This window comes from Schistocerca cancellata, chromosome 4, assembly GCF_023864275.1.
Source record: "Schistocerca cancellata isolate TAMUIC-IGC-003103 chromosome 4, iqSchCanc2.1, whole genome shotgun sequence".
Taxonomy (NCBI): Eukaryota; Metazoa; Arthropoda; class Insecta; order Orthoptera; family Acrididae; genus Schistocerca; species Schistocerca cancellata.
In genome coordinates, this window is record NC_064629.1 from 881,049,503 (window position 1) to 881,066,740 (window position 17,238).

Genomic DNA, 17,238 nt, shown 5'->3' on the forward strand with positions numbered 1-17,238 from the left:
GGCGCCGTGCAGGTGAGCGCCACAATCAGGACTGCATACGACCGAGGCACACAGGGCCAACACCCGGCATCATGGTGTGGGGAGCGATCTCCTACACTGGCCGTACACCACTGGTGATCGTCGAGGGGACACTGAATAGTGCACGGTACATCCAAACCGTCATCGAACCCATCGTTCTACCATTCCTAGACCGGCAAGGGAACTTGCTGTTCCAACAGGACAATGCACGTCCGCATGTATCCCGTGCCACCCAACGTGCTCTAGAAGGTGTAAGTCAACTACCCTGGCTAGCAAGATCTCCGGATCTGTCCCCCATTGAGCATGTTTGGGACTGGATGAAGCGTCGTCTCACGCGGTCTGCACGTCCAGCACGAACGCTGGTCCAACTGAGGCGCCAGGTGGAAATGGCATGGCAAGCCGTTCCACAGGACTACATCCAGCATCTCTACGATCGTCTCCATGGGAGAATAGCAGCCTGCATTGCTGCGAAAGGTGGATATACACTGTACTAGTGCCGACATTGTGCATGCTCTGTTGCCTGTGTCTATGTGCCTGTGGTTCTGTCAGTGTGATCATGTGATGTATCTGACCACAGGAATGTGTCAATAAAGTTTCCCCTTCCTGGGACAATGAATTCACGGTGTTCTTATTTCAATTTCCAGGAGTGTATGTTCCCTGACCCTACGACTGATCTTAGAAAATAGATTAGGGAAAGGCAAACCTACGTTTCTAGCATTTGTAGACTTAGAGAAAACTTTTGACAATGTTGACTGGAATACTCTCTTTCAAATTCTGAAGGTGGCAGGGGTAAAATACAGGGAGCGAAAAGCTATTTACAATTTTTACAGAAACTGATGGCAGTTATAAGAGTCGAGGGGCATGAAAGGGAAGCAATGGTTGGGAAGGGAGTGAGACAGGGTTGTAGCCTATCCCAGATGTTATTCAATCTGTATATTGAGCAAGCAGTAAAGGAAACAAAAGAAAAATTTGGAGTAGGAATTAAAATCCATGGAGAAGAAATAAAAACTTTGAGGTTCGTCGATGACATTGTAATTGTGTCAGAGACAGCAAAGGACCTGGAAGAGTAGCTGAACGGAATGGACAGTGTCTTGAAAGGGGGATATAAGATGAACATCAACAAAAGCAAAACGAGTATAATGGAATGTAGTCGAATTAAATCGGGTAATGCTGAGGGAATCAGATTAGGAAATGATACGCTTAAGGTGTTAAATGAGTTTTGCTATTTGGGGAGCAAAATAACTGATGATGGTCGAGGTAGAGAGGATATAAAATGTAGACTGGCAATGGCAAGGAAAGCGTTTCTGAAGAAGAGAAATTTGTTAATATCGAGTATAGATTTAAGTGTCAGAAGTCGTTTCTGAAAGTATTTGTATGGAGTGTAGCCATGTATGGAAGTGAAACGTGGACGATAAATAGTTTAGACAAGAAGAGGATAGAAGCTTTCGAAATGTGGTGCTACAGAAGAATGCTGAAGATTGGTTGGGTAGATCACATAACTAATGAGGAGGTATTGAATAGAATTAGAGAGAAGAGAAATTTGTGGCACAACTTGACTAGAAGAAGGGATCGGTTGGTAGGGCATATTCTGGGGCATCAAGGGATCACCAATTTAGTATTGGAGGGCAGCGTGGAGGGTAAAAATCGTAGAGGGAGACCAAGAGATGAATACACGAAACAGATTCAGAAAGATGTAGGTTGCATTAGGCACTGGGAGATGAAGAAGCTTGCACAGGATAGAGTAGCATGGAGAGCTGCATCAAACCAGTCTCTGGACTGAAGACCACAACAACAACATGTTCCCTCCTGTCTGAGTGTTAGAGGGTATGTATGCCTTGAATGATTAGTTTATTGTGTGTTTTGAAGTTACTGTTAGCCGTAATTAGTACTGATTGTGGTAAAGAGTCGCCTGCTCTGAGTAGACGACTCTGTATCCACAACCACTACTAATAACGGCTACCAGTAACTTCAAAACACACAAGCTGCTTCTCTTCTGCTTTGGTGACCGCCCCGATAGCTGACTGGTCTGTAATAAAAAATTGAGTGGAAGGACCAACAAACGAATTTGAACAGATCTCATGTGACGTCCGCCACGATCAAACACAACGACCAACAACGAACAATATGAAAAAAGTGGTCAGCGTGACGGATTGCCGTCCTACGGGTCCGGGTTCGATTCCCGACTGGGTCGGGGATTTTCTCCGCTCAGGGACTGGGTGTTGTGTTGTCTTCGTCATCGTTTCATCCCCATCCGGCGCGCAGGTCGCCCAATGTGGCGTCGAATGTAATAAAACTTGCACGAAGGCGGCCGGACTTGCCCCGTAAGAGGCCTCCCGGCCAATGACGCCAAACGCTCATTTCCATTTATCATTTTCTGCTCTGGTGTAAGATGGCCAACTTTCCGTCTCTCAGTCTCTCAGTTCTGGACAGAGAGGTCTACCCCTTTCAAGCTTCAGGTGTTATTGTCAGGTTGGTCGAGGAGGCCGAGAGAGTGGCACGAGTAGTGGGCAAGCTTGCCGTCACCTAAAATCTGCGTCCCAGGCTCAGTAGCATCCACAAAGACACCCCAGCCACGGGGTCGAGGAAGCTGTGCCTCTGACTGGATCCGGCGTTGGGACGGGGTAGCGTCGGTTTTGTTGAGACCGGGAGCGTGGTCAGTAGTGGTTGTTCGTTCCGAGGCTGGTGAGTACCTATGTTAAGGGGACGCTCTGCTTAAAGCATTGTGTTAGGTGCGATTGAGCATAATGTAAATTCATAGTGAAATATTTACGGCACTTCAGATTAACTGAAGATTTATTATTAAAACCTCAAATAGTTGAAATTCGTACTTCGAGGTGAATTATTTTAGAGCTACCCCACCGAACGAATCTTCCCAGGTCCAGACAGAGCGGCGGAAATGATTAGTTGGCGTTAGGTGGGCCTGTTGTATTAGTAGTGTTATCTTGATTAGTCTCAGGACTGAAGACCACAACAACGACATCTTGATTAGGTGAGAGTGAGGTGTGAATGAATTTTTGTGCATGGATTATTTTCCCTTGTCCCGTTGAATGCTATGTATTAAGTATTCAATCAACAGTCAGGTTAGCTGACGAATTCCAGTTCGCTTTAGAAAACCTAGGAAGAGCAATACTGATGGCGACCCTGTTTCTTCTCGTTGAGGTTTGCAGTCTTCGCTGCTTAACCACGCTCATAAAGGGATCTGTGAGCTTGGTCAGGGTACGAGAAGTAACATCAGTTCAAGGCTAATTAAAGGGGCTTAGACGAACTGGGGTTTTACAATGTCCATTTTCAATGCGAACGGCCTGCCGAATGCACTCCTTCGTAGACATATACACATCGTTTTTCAAAGCGATTTATCCACTACTAAATTTTTTTTCGTTCAGTGTCACCATACAGCAGCTACACTGTGAATAATCTATGCGGCGTTTGTCCCTTCCTTTAGAAGTCGGAAAACAAATCACTCCCCTCCTTTCTTCCTTGGTGCGTACGGGCGACGGAGAGCTCATAATACAATGCTTTGAAATAACTGTGAATAGAGCTATTCAGTGAAACAACAAAGCTACCGCGCAAGATCAACAGTGAGGTGAGGACATGTCGTTGTTGAGTCTGTGCTGTCAACTTACAGAGCAGAAAAAATTACCTTACTTACTGACTTGCTCTCAAAATCCGCGATAGTCGCCGGAGTTCTGTGTTATAAAAGAATTGCTGTCCACGACAGCTGAGTATCCCATGAGCCGAACTGTACTGCGAGGGCTCGCCTTAACAACAGTTATAATAACGTAATTACTCTCTGGCGTGCGTGTCGTTCCAGCACAGATTGATTTTCAAGGTCGATCCCGCGCCTTGAAATTCGCAGCTGTAGCGACGTGCTACCACAGAGGCAACATAAGCATGACGATGGCATTCTCTTTGCTCAGCAGTTCTGCTGAAAGGAACCAGGCTAATAAATAAAAACAAAACAAAAGCAGTGCGCTTGTTATGCAACTTTAAAAAAAGCTAATAACACGTTATTACAGTTCCTCTTGTTCCGCAGACCACTACTTCGTTATACAACATGATCAGAGATGTTATTCGAGGTCTCAGTGGCTTCACACCAGTGATAACTGGCAAAATCTCTTTTCCCTCTCCTGCACAAGCGGGAGGAGGCTGGACGCAGAGCCAAGCCAGCCTCCAATCTTCTGGGACACTGATACGGTTACGATTCGTCAGCACTTGAACAGAAAACGTGCTAGTTAGTTTTTCGACCGAAGTGTGAAACTCGTTGACTGTTCGCCGTTCTATAAAAATATGTAACATGCTTTCATTTCAATTCACCTGACAGTCACGTGAAAAAATATTAGATAAACGTGACACGGTGCTACTTTGGCAAAAATATTAGAATACATATTGTTTTAAAGATGTGCACCTTCGTAAGTATCCACTGAGAATCATTGTACACGGTGTTTCAAAATAATGTTGTGGAGTATGCCTGGATGAAAAAACCTAGTATAAGAACTCATGTCTGAAAACGTCATTCAGTAATGGCACAAACGAAAATGTGAGGATCAGTATCTACCTGAGCAGCAAAAACAGTCAAGATTCACAAATAACAATGCAGGTGTGGGCAATTCGACAATTTACTTTAACGTAATGGAAGAGAAACACAAAACAGAAAAATCGTTATACAGTCTATACTAACTTTCTTAATTTATTCAGCTGCTTTTAACGAGAAAATAGTCGTATTTTGTTTGTTTCCATGTAAGTTCCCTGAAAATCTCTACATAATTCTTAAACTGACTGAAAATGATGTTTGCAACTTTAGCACGACATCTCAGGATTCTTTTGCTCTCAAGCTTCCGTCCCAAATGATGGGAATCACAGAGACTCCAGTTTGTCCACGAGTGTCTTGTATTGGGCTTCTCTGAAAGATGTGCCTCACCTCGCCGCAATTCTCATTATAGACAGAGGCATTTCAATGTTCTCCCTGATGCTGATTTTATGTATTCACGCGACTTCTTACAGATTTAGGATCTTTCAGTGAGATATTTGGTTGATATTACTGAATCCTGAGGTGTATTGATCGTGCTGAAATTGAACACCACTCAGTTTCTCCTTACATGAGCAGGTAACACAGTTACAAAAGGCTCTTTTTTACTTGTGATATATATCTTGATAATAGCCAGTGTATGGTTTAGAAATATGAAATGAAGAACTGACCTGGTTTACTTCCCTTGGAAACTGCAGGGAGGAAGTCTTTTGAAGTGAAGAAACCCATATCCGCCGTGAGACCCTCAAATATGGGGCTCAATTTAGGGTGTGGAAGACCGATGCCCAGGAAAATCACTTCGTATCCATCAGATTTCAGTTTCTGCAACATATTCGACGAAAATTGGCCTTAATTGTAACTCAAGTAAGAGCAATTGTCGTGTCCAAGAAAAAAGCTTTAAGATCTACACAGTTCTAAGATTTTAATTAATTAGTGCTGCGATGATTGCTGCTTCGGACGTAACAGCTACGGAAAAGGAAAGTAAATGATTTGCAGCTAGAAGACGTGAGAGATGATGCGCTAAAGGCCAAAGATTGAGTGGACCGACAGAGATAACATGCAAATCTAGGTGAGATTTCTTCTGTGTTTCTAGTGCATTAATTAGCATTAGCTCTAAAGAAGGTAACGTAAACAACAATATTATTATATGTGAGGGGGTGAGTGTTGTTTAACGTCCCGTCGACAACGAGGTCATTAGAGACGGAGCACAAGCTCGGGTTAGGGAAGGATGGGGAAGGAAATCGGCCGTGCCCTTTCAAAGGAACCATCCCGGCATTTGCCTGAAGCGATTTAGGGAAATCACGGAAAACCTAAATCAGGATGGCTGGAGACGGGATTGAACCGTCGTCTTCCCGAATGCGAGTCCAGTGTGCTAACCACTGCGCCACCTCGCTCGGTTTATTATATGTGCATGTTTGTTTTGCACCTGTTGACTAGTTATTAGAATGTGGTAGCTCTGTCATCTTCTTATAGGCAGTCAAGGGAGATGAAACAGCTATTGTTATTTCCGTAGTAACAGCCTTTACTATCGATAATTTCTCTGTAATGAAAAAAATTACGTCTTCTTCGGTTTGGTCTATTGCTCTGCTGTTTCAGAAAATTTCAACAAGCAAAAATAGTGGAGACAAGAGAATATAATTTAGTAAAGTACGCTGGTGGGCAAAACTTAATGACGAAAGCAACTTTCGCATGATGTGTCACTACCAAGTAACATAGTATTGTAACATATTACTATCTTTACGACGTTTGTCATACAGCCAGCCCATATCTCGTGGTCGTGCGGTAGCGTTCTCGCTTCCCACGCCCGGGTTCCCGGGTTCGATTCCCGGCGGGGTCAGGGATTTTCTCTGCCTCGTGATGGCTGGGTGTTGTGTGATGTCCTTCGGTTAGTTAGGTTTAAGTAGTTCTAAGTTCTAGGGTACTGATGACCTAAGATGTTAAGTCCCATAGTGCTCAGAGCCATTTGAACCATCATAGAGCCACATACGTTATCTCTCATTTCTAGCTGCTTCTCTCACACAAATAATGATAAAAATTCGGAAATTCAGGGTCGCCACCAGCCCAAGCCCTTCCTAACCGTTTAGAAAAAAAACGGAGCTGGAAAATTATTAGTTTAATTACTTTAATAATTTAATTACAAGTATGCAAATTTATTTAAGTAGCCATATAAATAGCACTCCATGTCGTGAATGAAGCAACTTGATTAATTCAGGATTGGAAATCGGAGTAAGCGGGTAAGATCAACACCACAAATGGTTCAAATGGCTCTGAGCACTATGGGACTTAACAGCTGGGGTCATGAGTCCCCTAGAACTTAGAACTACTTAAATATAACTAACCTAAGGACTTCACACACACCCATGCCCGAGGCAGGATTCGAACCTGCGACCATAGCGATCACGCGGTTCCAGACTGAAGCGCCTAGAACCGCTCGGCCACCCCGGCCGGCCTGATGGCTACCGTCCGTTCAGAAATATCTAGATGATCTTCAGATTCGCTGTGAAGCAATAAATGTAGAATAATTATGATTTCGGTGGTCAGTGCAGCAGACATTTTGGGCAGATTCTTCGTGTACGAATGTATTGTTTCTGAACGATACGAGACGGTTCGTACAGGCGGACATCTGTTACTCATTTGGTCCAGAGTGGCGTGCAGACTATGAATTGGGCCTCAGTGAGCAATCAGTGAGCGAAACAGACGGTACTTCGTCATAACGTGACTTGCTGTTGCAGCGCGCCGATTTAGCTGTGCGCTCACTGATGTTGTTTGCCCCGAGCATGTCTAATAACTCTGCAAATATTCTACTGCGCTCTGGAACAAATATGATAACTTCGCTAGTAGTTTGTAAATATTAGTTTCAGTTAATACGTTGATAGAAGGTCATCAGTTCCTCCTGATCCCATGATTTCGAGGAAGTAACTAATTGGCCCTTATCAGACGCTCACTCAAAAATCTTTCAGTCCTTCCTTTGGACTGGCTATTGTTCTCCCAGTAAAAATTATTCAGAGTAGAAAGTAATTGTGACAAATTAAATTCTAAAATTCTGACCTTTAAAATCTACAAACAAGGTTCAAAACAAGGGATAATCAAACTTGTTCATTTCTTCCTGTTTTCGCCTCATTCGCGATCTGTAGCAGAGGTCGGATGACGTCACCACCTGGGCGTTGGGCGGTTACATATGTATAAACAAATCAGCTTGCTGGGCTTTTCTGATTTCTAAAAGCAACTTATTACGTCTTTATAGCCTCTGAGATTGTTGCCAGCATTGGGAGATGAAACATTCGACAAGGGCACATGTCTCAGACTATGGCATAAAACTCACACATCTATAATCTACAACAACTCTAATTTATTTAGTCTAACGTCGTCCATTCAAAAGTGATCTAAAGCAAAAGGGAACGTATTTAACGAATTTAACGAACGACGTAGTTGACACTGAATCTTACGTCATTACTTTCAAAAGACACTCTTTGGTCCTATATAATTACAAGTGAATATCACTTAACAGATGTTCTGTTCTCTTCCTATAAATCAGAAATAGGCCACAGGTACTGTTACGTCAGACTCCGTGAAGAAATAACTGCCTTTTGCTATCCCACTTTTTGCTGATTCTCTCTTCTCAGATCTCTTTCGTGTCGCAATTTTGAGCAAATTCCTTCACCTAAATCTACACCTACATTTACATCTTTACTCCGCAGCCCATCTTACGGTCACTTTTTTCTTCTCCTGCTTCAGTCCCGAATGGTTCGCGGGAAGAATGATTGCTGGTAAACCTCCGTGTCAGTTCGAATCTCTCTAATTTTACCTTCATAGTCTGTCCACGAGATGTAGGTAGAAGGAAGCAATGTATTGGTTGATTCTTCAAACAATGTACACTCTCGGAATTTTAACAGAATACGACACCATGATGTAGGACGCCTCTCTTGCAGCTTCTGCCGCTGGAGTTGGCTGAGAATGTCCGTGGCGCTTTCGCGCTTACTAAAGGAACCTGTAACGAAAGACACCGCTTTTCTTTGGATCTTTCCTATTTCCTTTATCAATACTACGACTCGTATGTGTCAACTCGTATATGTTACGGATCCCAGACTGACGAGCAATATTCAAGTGCTGTCAGTACGAGGGCTGTGTAAGTTACCTCCATTGTGAGTGGACTACGTTTCCTGAGGATTCTTGAATAGATATACTTCCTAAAGCGACATATGAGACGGTCTGGGAAGCGAGCTCGGATATCCAAATGGTAAGGCGACTGCCCGCGACAAGCGGGAAATCCGGGTTCGAGTCCCTGTCTGGCAAAGAATTTCATGTCTCTTTAGATAATACATCTATACTTATTGCAGGTAAGCCGGATTTCAGGAATACATTTCAGAACAAAACGGGTCCGGGAAATATCTCGGGCGATCAAAATGTGTCTGTTTGAGGGTGTTGCTGCTTGCGTATATGCAACATAGCGCGCTTGCGTATATGCAACATAGCGCGACTCTGATGGGGGTATATAAGCACCGACATGCAGGCAAGGGATTAGTGTGGTATTCGTGTCTTTCCGACGTGTGTGCGAAAAATTCGGCGACATGGGCTTTGGCTGCCTTATTACCAAATGCGTCCAAACGAGACCAATGTGCTATAATTCTTTTCTTGGCTGCCGGAGGACAAACATCGGTAGACATCCATCGGAGAATGAAGAATGTGTATAGGGTAGCATGTTTGTCAAATACCACTATCGTGAAATATTGCGACGAGGGGTGCTGTTGCTTCTTGATAACGCACGTCCCTGTATCGCAAATGTCGTAACGCAGAAGTTACGCCAACTCAATTGGAGGACACTCGAGCACCCGCCGTATAGTCCTGATCTCTCCCCATGGGATTATCACCCCTTAGATCCCTTGAAAAAATCCTTGAAGGGTCGACGATTTCTGTCGGACGAGGATGTGCAGCAAGCAGTTACAGATTTCTTCGAGCGTCAGGAAACGGTGTTTGATCAAAACGGTATCTTCAACCCAGTGCGTCGGTGCGATGATTGCCTCAACACTCACGGCGCGTTTGGAGATCGGAAGATGTGATGTGACTTATTCAAAACGAAGAGCTTAGCAAGTTGGGAAATACAATAACGCGTTGAACCACCTCTGGCAATTATGCAAGCAGCTGTTCGGCTCGGCATTAATCGGTAGAGTTGTTGAATGCCCTCGTGAGGGATATCGTGTTAAATTCCGTCCAATTGGCGTATTAGGTCGTCAAAATTCCGAGAGGGTTGGAGGGCCCTGCCCATAATGGTCAAAAAGTTCTCAATTGGGGAGATATCCGGCTACTATACTGGAAAAGCAGTGGAAACTCTCACTGTGTGCGGGCGGGCAGTATCTTGCTGAAATGTAGGCTCAGGATGGCTTACCATGAAGGGGAGCAAGACGGGGAGTAGAATATAGTCGACGAACCCCTGTGCTGTAAAGGTCCTGCACATAAAAGTAAAGGGGTCCTGCTATGGAAAGAGATGGCACCCCCAGACCAACATTACTGGTTGTCGAGCCGTATGATTGGTTACAGTCAGGTTAACCTCCTACCGCTGTATTCCCGGCGGGGTCAGGGATTTTCTCTGCCTCGTGATGGCTGGGTGTTGTGTGCTGTCCTTAGGTTAGTTAGGTTTAAGTAGTTTTAAGTTCTAGGGGACTCATGACCATAGATGTTAAGTCCCATAGTGCTCAGAGCCATTTGAGCCTACCGCTGTCTGCGGCGTCTCCAGACACAGCTTCGGCCTGTAATCTCATTGACTGGAGTAGAATTGTTTTCAGTGATGAATCTCTCTTCGAAGTGAGCCCCGATGATCAGCAAAGACTAGTCTGGAAAAGCCCCAGACAGCAATGGGATACCAACCTGTCGCTCTACAGCTAGGAGTGATGGTCTGAGGTGTGATTTCTTCTCACATCAGGACACCTTTGGTTGTTCTTCTCGGCACTCTTATAGCACCACGATATTCTACGCCCTCTTTTGTTGTCCTTCATGAGAAGCCATTCTGGTCTTACAAGATAATGGTCTGGTCTTACCTGCACACGGAGAGGGTTTCTACTGCTTGTCTTCGTGCTTGCTAGACCTTATCTTGGCGAGCAAGTTCGATAGTTCACTCCCCATCTGAGAACGTTTAGAGCAGTATGGACACGGACGATCTAGCGCGCCAATTGGACAGAATTTGGCACAATATCCCTAAGGAGGACATCCAACAACTCTGTCAATTAATGCCAAGAGCGAGGGAAAAACAACTGTCTGTACGCCTACGTATGAGCCCTAATTTCTCGTATCTTATCTTTGTGGTCCTTACGCATGATGTATGTTGCCGGCAGTTGAATCATTCTGCAGTCAGCTTCAAATGCCGGTTCTATAAATTTTTTCAATATTGTTTCCCGGGAAGATCTGTAGACATAACCTTCTGAGTCTCAAAAAAGTTTATTATGTTCGAAATGAGAATGTGATCAAGGATTCTGCAGCAAACAGAAGTTAGGGTCCTTTCTTTTACCTTTCTTATATACTGGTGTCACCTGCGCTTTTTTCCAGTCGCTTGGGACTTTGTCTTGGGCGAGAGACTCACGATAAATGTAAGCTATGTAAGGGGCTAATGCGTAGAGTACTCCTTTTAAAATCGAACTGTGACTCCATCCGGATCTGGTGGTTTATTTGTTTTCAAGTATTTGAGTGTTTCTTTACGCCAAGTATGCTTATTTATGTCGTCCATAGGGAAGTCTGTCCGATGCTCAAATGACGATATGTTTGTACGGTTTTCCTTTGTGAACGATTTCTTGAACGTGAAATTTAAAACTCCGGATTTCTTTTTGCTATCTTCAACTGCCACACCAGACTGGTCAACAGGGGACTGAATGGAAGTCTTGTTGTTGTTGTTGTTGTTGTGGTCTTCAGTCCTGAGACTGGTTTGATGCAGCTCTCCATGCTACTCTATCCTGTGCAAGCTTCTTCATCTCCCAGTACCTACTGCAACCTACATCCTTCTGAATCTGCTTAGTGTATTCATCTCTTGGTCTCCCCCTACGATTTTTACCCTCCACGCTGCCCTCCAATATTAAATTGGTGATCCCTTGATGCCTCAGAACATGTCCTACCAACCGATCGCTTCTTCTGGTCAATTTGTACCACAAACTTCTCTTCTCCCCAATCCTATTCAATACTTCCTTATTAGTTATGTGATCTACCCATCTAATCTTAAGCATTCTTCTGTAGCACCACATTTCGAAAGCTTCTATTCTCTTCTTGTCCAAACAATTTACCGTCCATGTTTCACTTCCATACATGGCTACACTCCATACAAATACTTTCAGAAATGACTTCCTGACACTTAAATCTATACTCGATGTTAACAAATTTCTCTTCTTCAGAAACGCTTTCCTTGCCATTGCCAGTCTACATTTTATATCCTCTCTATTTCGACCATCATCAGTTATTTTGCTCCCCAAATAGCAAAACTCATTTACTACTTTAAGTGTCTCATTTCCTTATCTAATTCCCTCAGCATCACCCGACTTAATTCGACTACATTCCACTATCCTCGTTTTGCTTTTGTTGATGTTCATCTTATATCCTCCTTTCAAGACACTGTCCATTCCGTTCAACTGCTCTTCCAGGTCCTTTGCTGTCTCTGACAGAATTACAATGTCATCGGCAAACCTCAAGGTTTTTATTTCTCCTCCATAGATTTTAATACCTACTCCGAATTTTTCTTTTGTTTCCTTTACTGCTTGCTCAATGTACAGATTGAATAGCATCAGGGAAAGGCTACAACCCTGTCTCACTCCCTTCCCAACCACTACTTTCCTTTCATGTCCCTCGACTCTTATAACTGCCATCTGGTTTCTGTACAAATTGTAAATAGCCTTTCGCTCCCTGTATTTTACCCCTGCCACCTTTAGAATTTGAAAGAGAGTATTCCAGTCAACATTGTCAAAAGCTTTCTCTAAGTCTACAAATGCTAGAAACGTAGGTTTGCCTTTCCTTAATCTTTCTTCTAAGATAAGTCGTAAGGTCAGTATTGCCTCACGTGTTCCAGTATTTCTACGGAATCCAAACTGATCTTCCCCGAGGTCGGCTTCTACTAGTTTTTCCATTCGTCTGTAAAGAATTCGTGTTAGTATTTTGCAGCTGTGGCTTATTAAACTGATTGTTCGGTAATTTTCACATCTGTCAACACCTGCTTTCTTTGGGATTGGAATTATTATATTCTTCTTGAAGTCTGAGGGTATTTCGCCTGTTTCATACATCTTGCTCACCAGATGGTAGAGTTTTGTGAGGACTGGCTCTCCCAAGGCCGTCAGTAGTTCCAATGGCATGTTGTCTAGTCCGGGGGCCTTGTTTCGACTCAGGTCTTTCAGTGCTCTGTCAAACTCTTCACGCAGTATCATATCTCCCATTTGATCTTCATCTACATCCTCTTCCATTTCCATAATATTGTCCTCAAGTACATCGCCCTTGTATAAACCCTCTATATACTCCTTCCACCTTTCTGCTTTCCCTTCTGTGCTTAGAACTGGGTTTCCATCTGAGCTCTTGATGTTCATACAAGTGGTTCTCTTATCTCCAAAGGTATCTTTAATTTTCCTGTAGGCAGTATCTATCTTACCCCTAGTGAGATAAGCCTCTACATCCTTACATTTGTCCTCTAGCCATCCCTGCTTAGCCATTTTGCACTTCCTGTCGATCTCATTTTTGATACGTTTGTATTCCTTTTTGCCTGCTTCATTAACTGCATTTTTATATTTTCTCCTTTCATCAATTAAATTCAATATTTCTTCTGTTATCCAAGGATTTCTAAGAGCCCTGGTCTTTTTACCTACTTGATCCTCTGCTGCCTTCACTACTTCATCCCTCAAAGCTACCCATTCTACTTCTACTGTATTTCTTTCCCTCATTCCTGTCAATTGTTCCCTTATGCTCTCCCTAAAACTCTGTACTACCTCTCGTTCTTTCAGTTTATCCAGGTCTCATCTCCTTAAATTCGCACCTTTTTGCAGTTTCTTCAGTTTTAATCTACAGGTCATAACCAATAGATTGTGGTCAGAGTCCACATCTGCCCCTGGAAATGTCTTACAATTTAAAACCTGGTTCCTAAATCTCTGTCTTACCATTATATAATCTATCTGATACCTTTTAGTACCTCCAGGGTTCTTCCATGTATACAACCTTCTATCATGATTCTTAAACCAAGTGTTAGCTATAATTAAGTTGTGCTCTGTGCAAAATTCTACCAGCCGGCTTCCTCTTTCATTTCTTAGCCCCAATCCATATTCACCTACTACGTTTCCTTCTCTCCCTTTTCCTACACTCGAATTCCAGTCACCCATGACTATTAAATTTTCGTCTCCCTTCACTATCTGAATAATGTCTTTTATATCATCATACATTTCTTCAATTTCTTCGTCATCTGCAGAGCTAGTTGGCATATAAACTTGTACTACTGTAGTAGGCGTGGGCTTCGTGTCTATCTTGGCCACAATAATGCGTTCACTATGCTGTTTGTAGTAGCTTACCAGCATTCCTATTTTCCTATTCATTATTAAACCTACTCCTGCATTACCCCTATTTGTCTTCTGAGAAGTTTTATATATGACCAGATTTTTCTCGAGTTCTCTGTCAGATCTTTTGCTATGGTGAGACGGTGGTAGTTGTTGTATGCTTCGCGCATAAATCTTTTCACAGACGCAAGAATCTCTAGTAACCTTAGCTTGTCGTCATTTGTGCGTCTCCTTTGGAACCTAGAGTGCAACAGTCTCTGCTTCCTCAGCATAAACCATGGTGGGTCTTTTCCATCCTTTATCCACTTACTAGGCACATAATACTCCCGACCACGATTTACAATCTGTTTAAACTTTGCCTATTATACCTATACAGCTGTCTTACTGGAACTAAGTGATGCCAATACACTGTCTAAGTGAGATGTTAATAACTACTTATCTGCGCTGTCTAGCAGAAATACTCTCCTAGTCCTTCCACCGATTTATTAACTTTTGTAATCGTAGTTGCTATAATGAGATCATGATCGCTGATCCCCCTTTCTATACTGACATTGTTAGTGACAACATTGATAGTAATCTCATAATTTTTGTCTATAATGTAGTTATCTAAAATGAAATACGGTTTGAAAAATGCTGCATAATTATTCGGTCAGATAGTGGTAAGATTTCAAAGTCGCGAAAAGACTGACAAGTTGTTTTAAATGCTCAGAAATGTAAAACTGCGCACTTCACAAACCGAAAAAGCTGTGTATCCTAGTACTACAACATCAAAGAGGTACAACTAGAATCAGTCAACTTAAACAAATAACCGCGTGTAATAATTTTTAGAGATATGAAATGAAACGATTAAGTTGGCTCAGTCGTAGGTAAAACATGTAGTAGAGTTCGGTTCATTGGTAGGATACTGGGAGAATCCAATGAGACTACAATGGAGAGTGCTAAAAAAACTTTCGCGTAACACGTCCTAAACTATTGCTCAAGTGTGTGGGACCCATACCAAATGGGACATAATTGGGGGTGTTGAAAGTATGCAAGGAAGAGCAGCACGAACCGCCACAGGTTTATATGACCAACGGGAGAGCGTCAGGGAGATTGTCAAAGAACAGACGCTTGAAGACAGACGCAAACTACCCCTTAAAGTCTACTTACAAAATGTGAAGAAACATATTACAGAAATATACTACAGCCCTCTACATATCGCTACCGTAAGGATCGTGAAGACAAGATCAGACTAATCACAGTGCAAACAGCGGCTTGTAAACAATCATTCTTCCCCCGCTACGTAGGTGAATGGAACGGGAAGAGGCCCTAATAACCTGTGCAATGGGGAGTACCATCACGCACTTCACAGTCGTTTGCAGAGTACACATTTATTTGTTGATGTAATACTCAGTTCCTCTGATTTTATAGTCATTCTCATTTCGTAAAATATATGTGAAAGAATTCAGAGTGCAGCTTGACTCTTCATTTAAAGGGCTGTAACGCCGGAAATGCATATCCTCCTATTTCCATCTATTGTACTATAAATTTGTTTGCCTTATTTTTGTTACCTGAATATATGACATTTCTGTGTCTTTACATATTGTAATTGTTTTACTATTTGTATATATATATATATATATATATATATATATATATATATATATATATATATATATATATATTTATGCATTTATCTCGATGTACACTCCTGGAAATGGAAAAAAGAACACATTGACACCGGTGTGTCAGACCCACCATACTTGCTCCGGACACTGCGAGAGGGCTGTACAAGCAATGATCACACGCACGGCACAGCGGACACACCAGGAACCGCGGTGTTGGCCGTCGAATGGCGCTAGCTGCGCAGCATTTGTGCACCGCCGCCGTCAGTGTCAGCCAGTTTGCCGTGGCATACGGAGCTCCATCGCAGTCTTTAACACTGGTAGCATGCCGCGACAGCGTGGACGTGAACCGTATGTGCAGTTGACGGACTTTGAGCGAGGGCGTATAGTGGGCATGCGGGAGGCCGGGTGGACGTACCGCCGAATTGCTCAACACGTGGGGCGTGAGGTCTCCACAGTACATCGATGTTGTCGCCAGTGGTCGGCGGAAGGTGCACGTGCCCGTCGACCTGGGACCGGACCGCAGCGACGCACGGATGCACGCCAACACCGTAGGATCCTACGCAGTGCCGCAGGGGACCGCACCGCCACTTCCCAGCAAATTAGGGACTCTGTTGCTCCTGGGGTATCGGCGAGGACCATTCGCAACCGTCTCCATGAAGCTGGGCTACGGTCCCGCGCACCGTTAGGCCGTCTTCCGCTCACGCCCCAACATCGTGCAGCCCGCCTCCAGTGGTGTCGCGACAGGCGTGAATGGAGGGACGAATGGAGACGTGTCGTCTTCAGCGATGAGAGTCGCTTCTGCCTTGGTGCCAATGATGGTCGTATGCGTGTTTGGCGCCGTGCAGGTGAGCGCCACAATCAGGACTGCATACGACCGAGGCACACAGGGCCAACACCCGGCATCATGGTGTGGGGAGCGATCTCCTACACTGGCCGTACACCACTGGTGATCGTCGAGGGGACACTGAATGGTGCACGGTACATCCAAACCGTCATCGAACCCATTGTTCTACCATTCCTAGACCGGCAAGGGAACTTGCTGTTCCAACAGGACAATGCACGTCCGCATGTATCCCGTGCCACCCAACGTGCTCTAGAAGGTGTAAGTCAACTACCCTGGCCAGCAAGATCTCCGGATCTGTCCCCCATTGAGCATGTTTGGGACTGGATGAAGCGTCGTCTCACGCGGTCTGCACGTCCAGCACGAACGCTGGTCCAACTGAGGCGCCAGGTGGAAATGGCATGGCAAGCCGTTCCACAGGACTACATCCAGCATCTCTACGATCGTCTCCATGGGAGAATAGCAGCCTGCATTGCTGCGAAAGGTGGATATACACTGTACTAGTGCCGACATTGTGCATGCTCTGTTGCCTGTGTCTATGTGCCTGTGGTTCTGTCAGTGTGATCATGTGATGTATCTGACCCCAGGAATGTGTCAATAAAGTTTCCCGTTCCTGGGACAATGAATTCACGGTGTTCTAATTTCAATTTCCAGGAGTATATAATTGGTTCGTTTCTTAAATATTATTTGTATTTTTATGCTGGGTCTTGCCTAGGGAAAACTGCTATCGAACGATTACATCGATAG

At 43.9% G+C, this 17,238-nt stretch overlaps 1 protein-coding gene across 1 annotated transcript in view; it reads right to left on the reverse strand.

Annotated features, from left to right (window-relative positions):
* The window catches only part of LOC126185038 (dihydropyrimidine dehydrogenase [NADP(+)]), a 330,209-nt gene that overhangs the window by 155,793 nt on the left and 157,178 nt on the right, over positions 1-17,238 (reverse strand). The window contains exon 7 of the mRNA XM_049927785.1: positions 5,215-5,365. Coding sequence (XP_049783742.1) covers positions 5,215-5,365 — 151 coding nt within the window. The remainder of the gene's footprint in view (positions 1-5,214; positions 5,366-17,238) is intronic.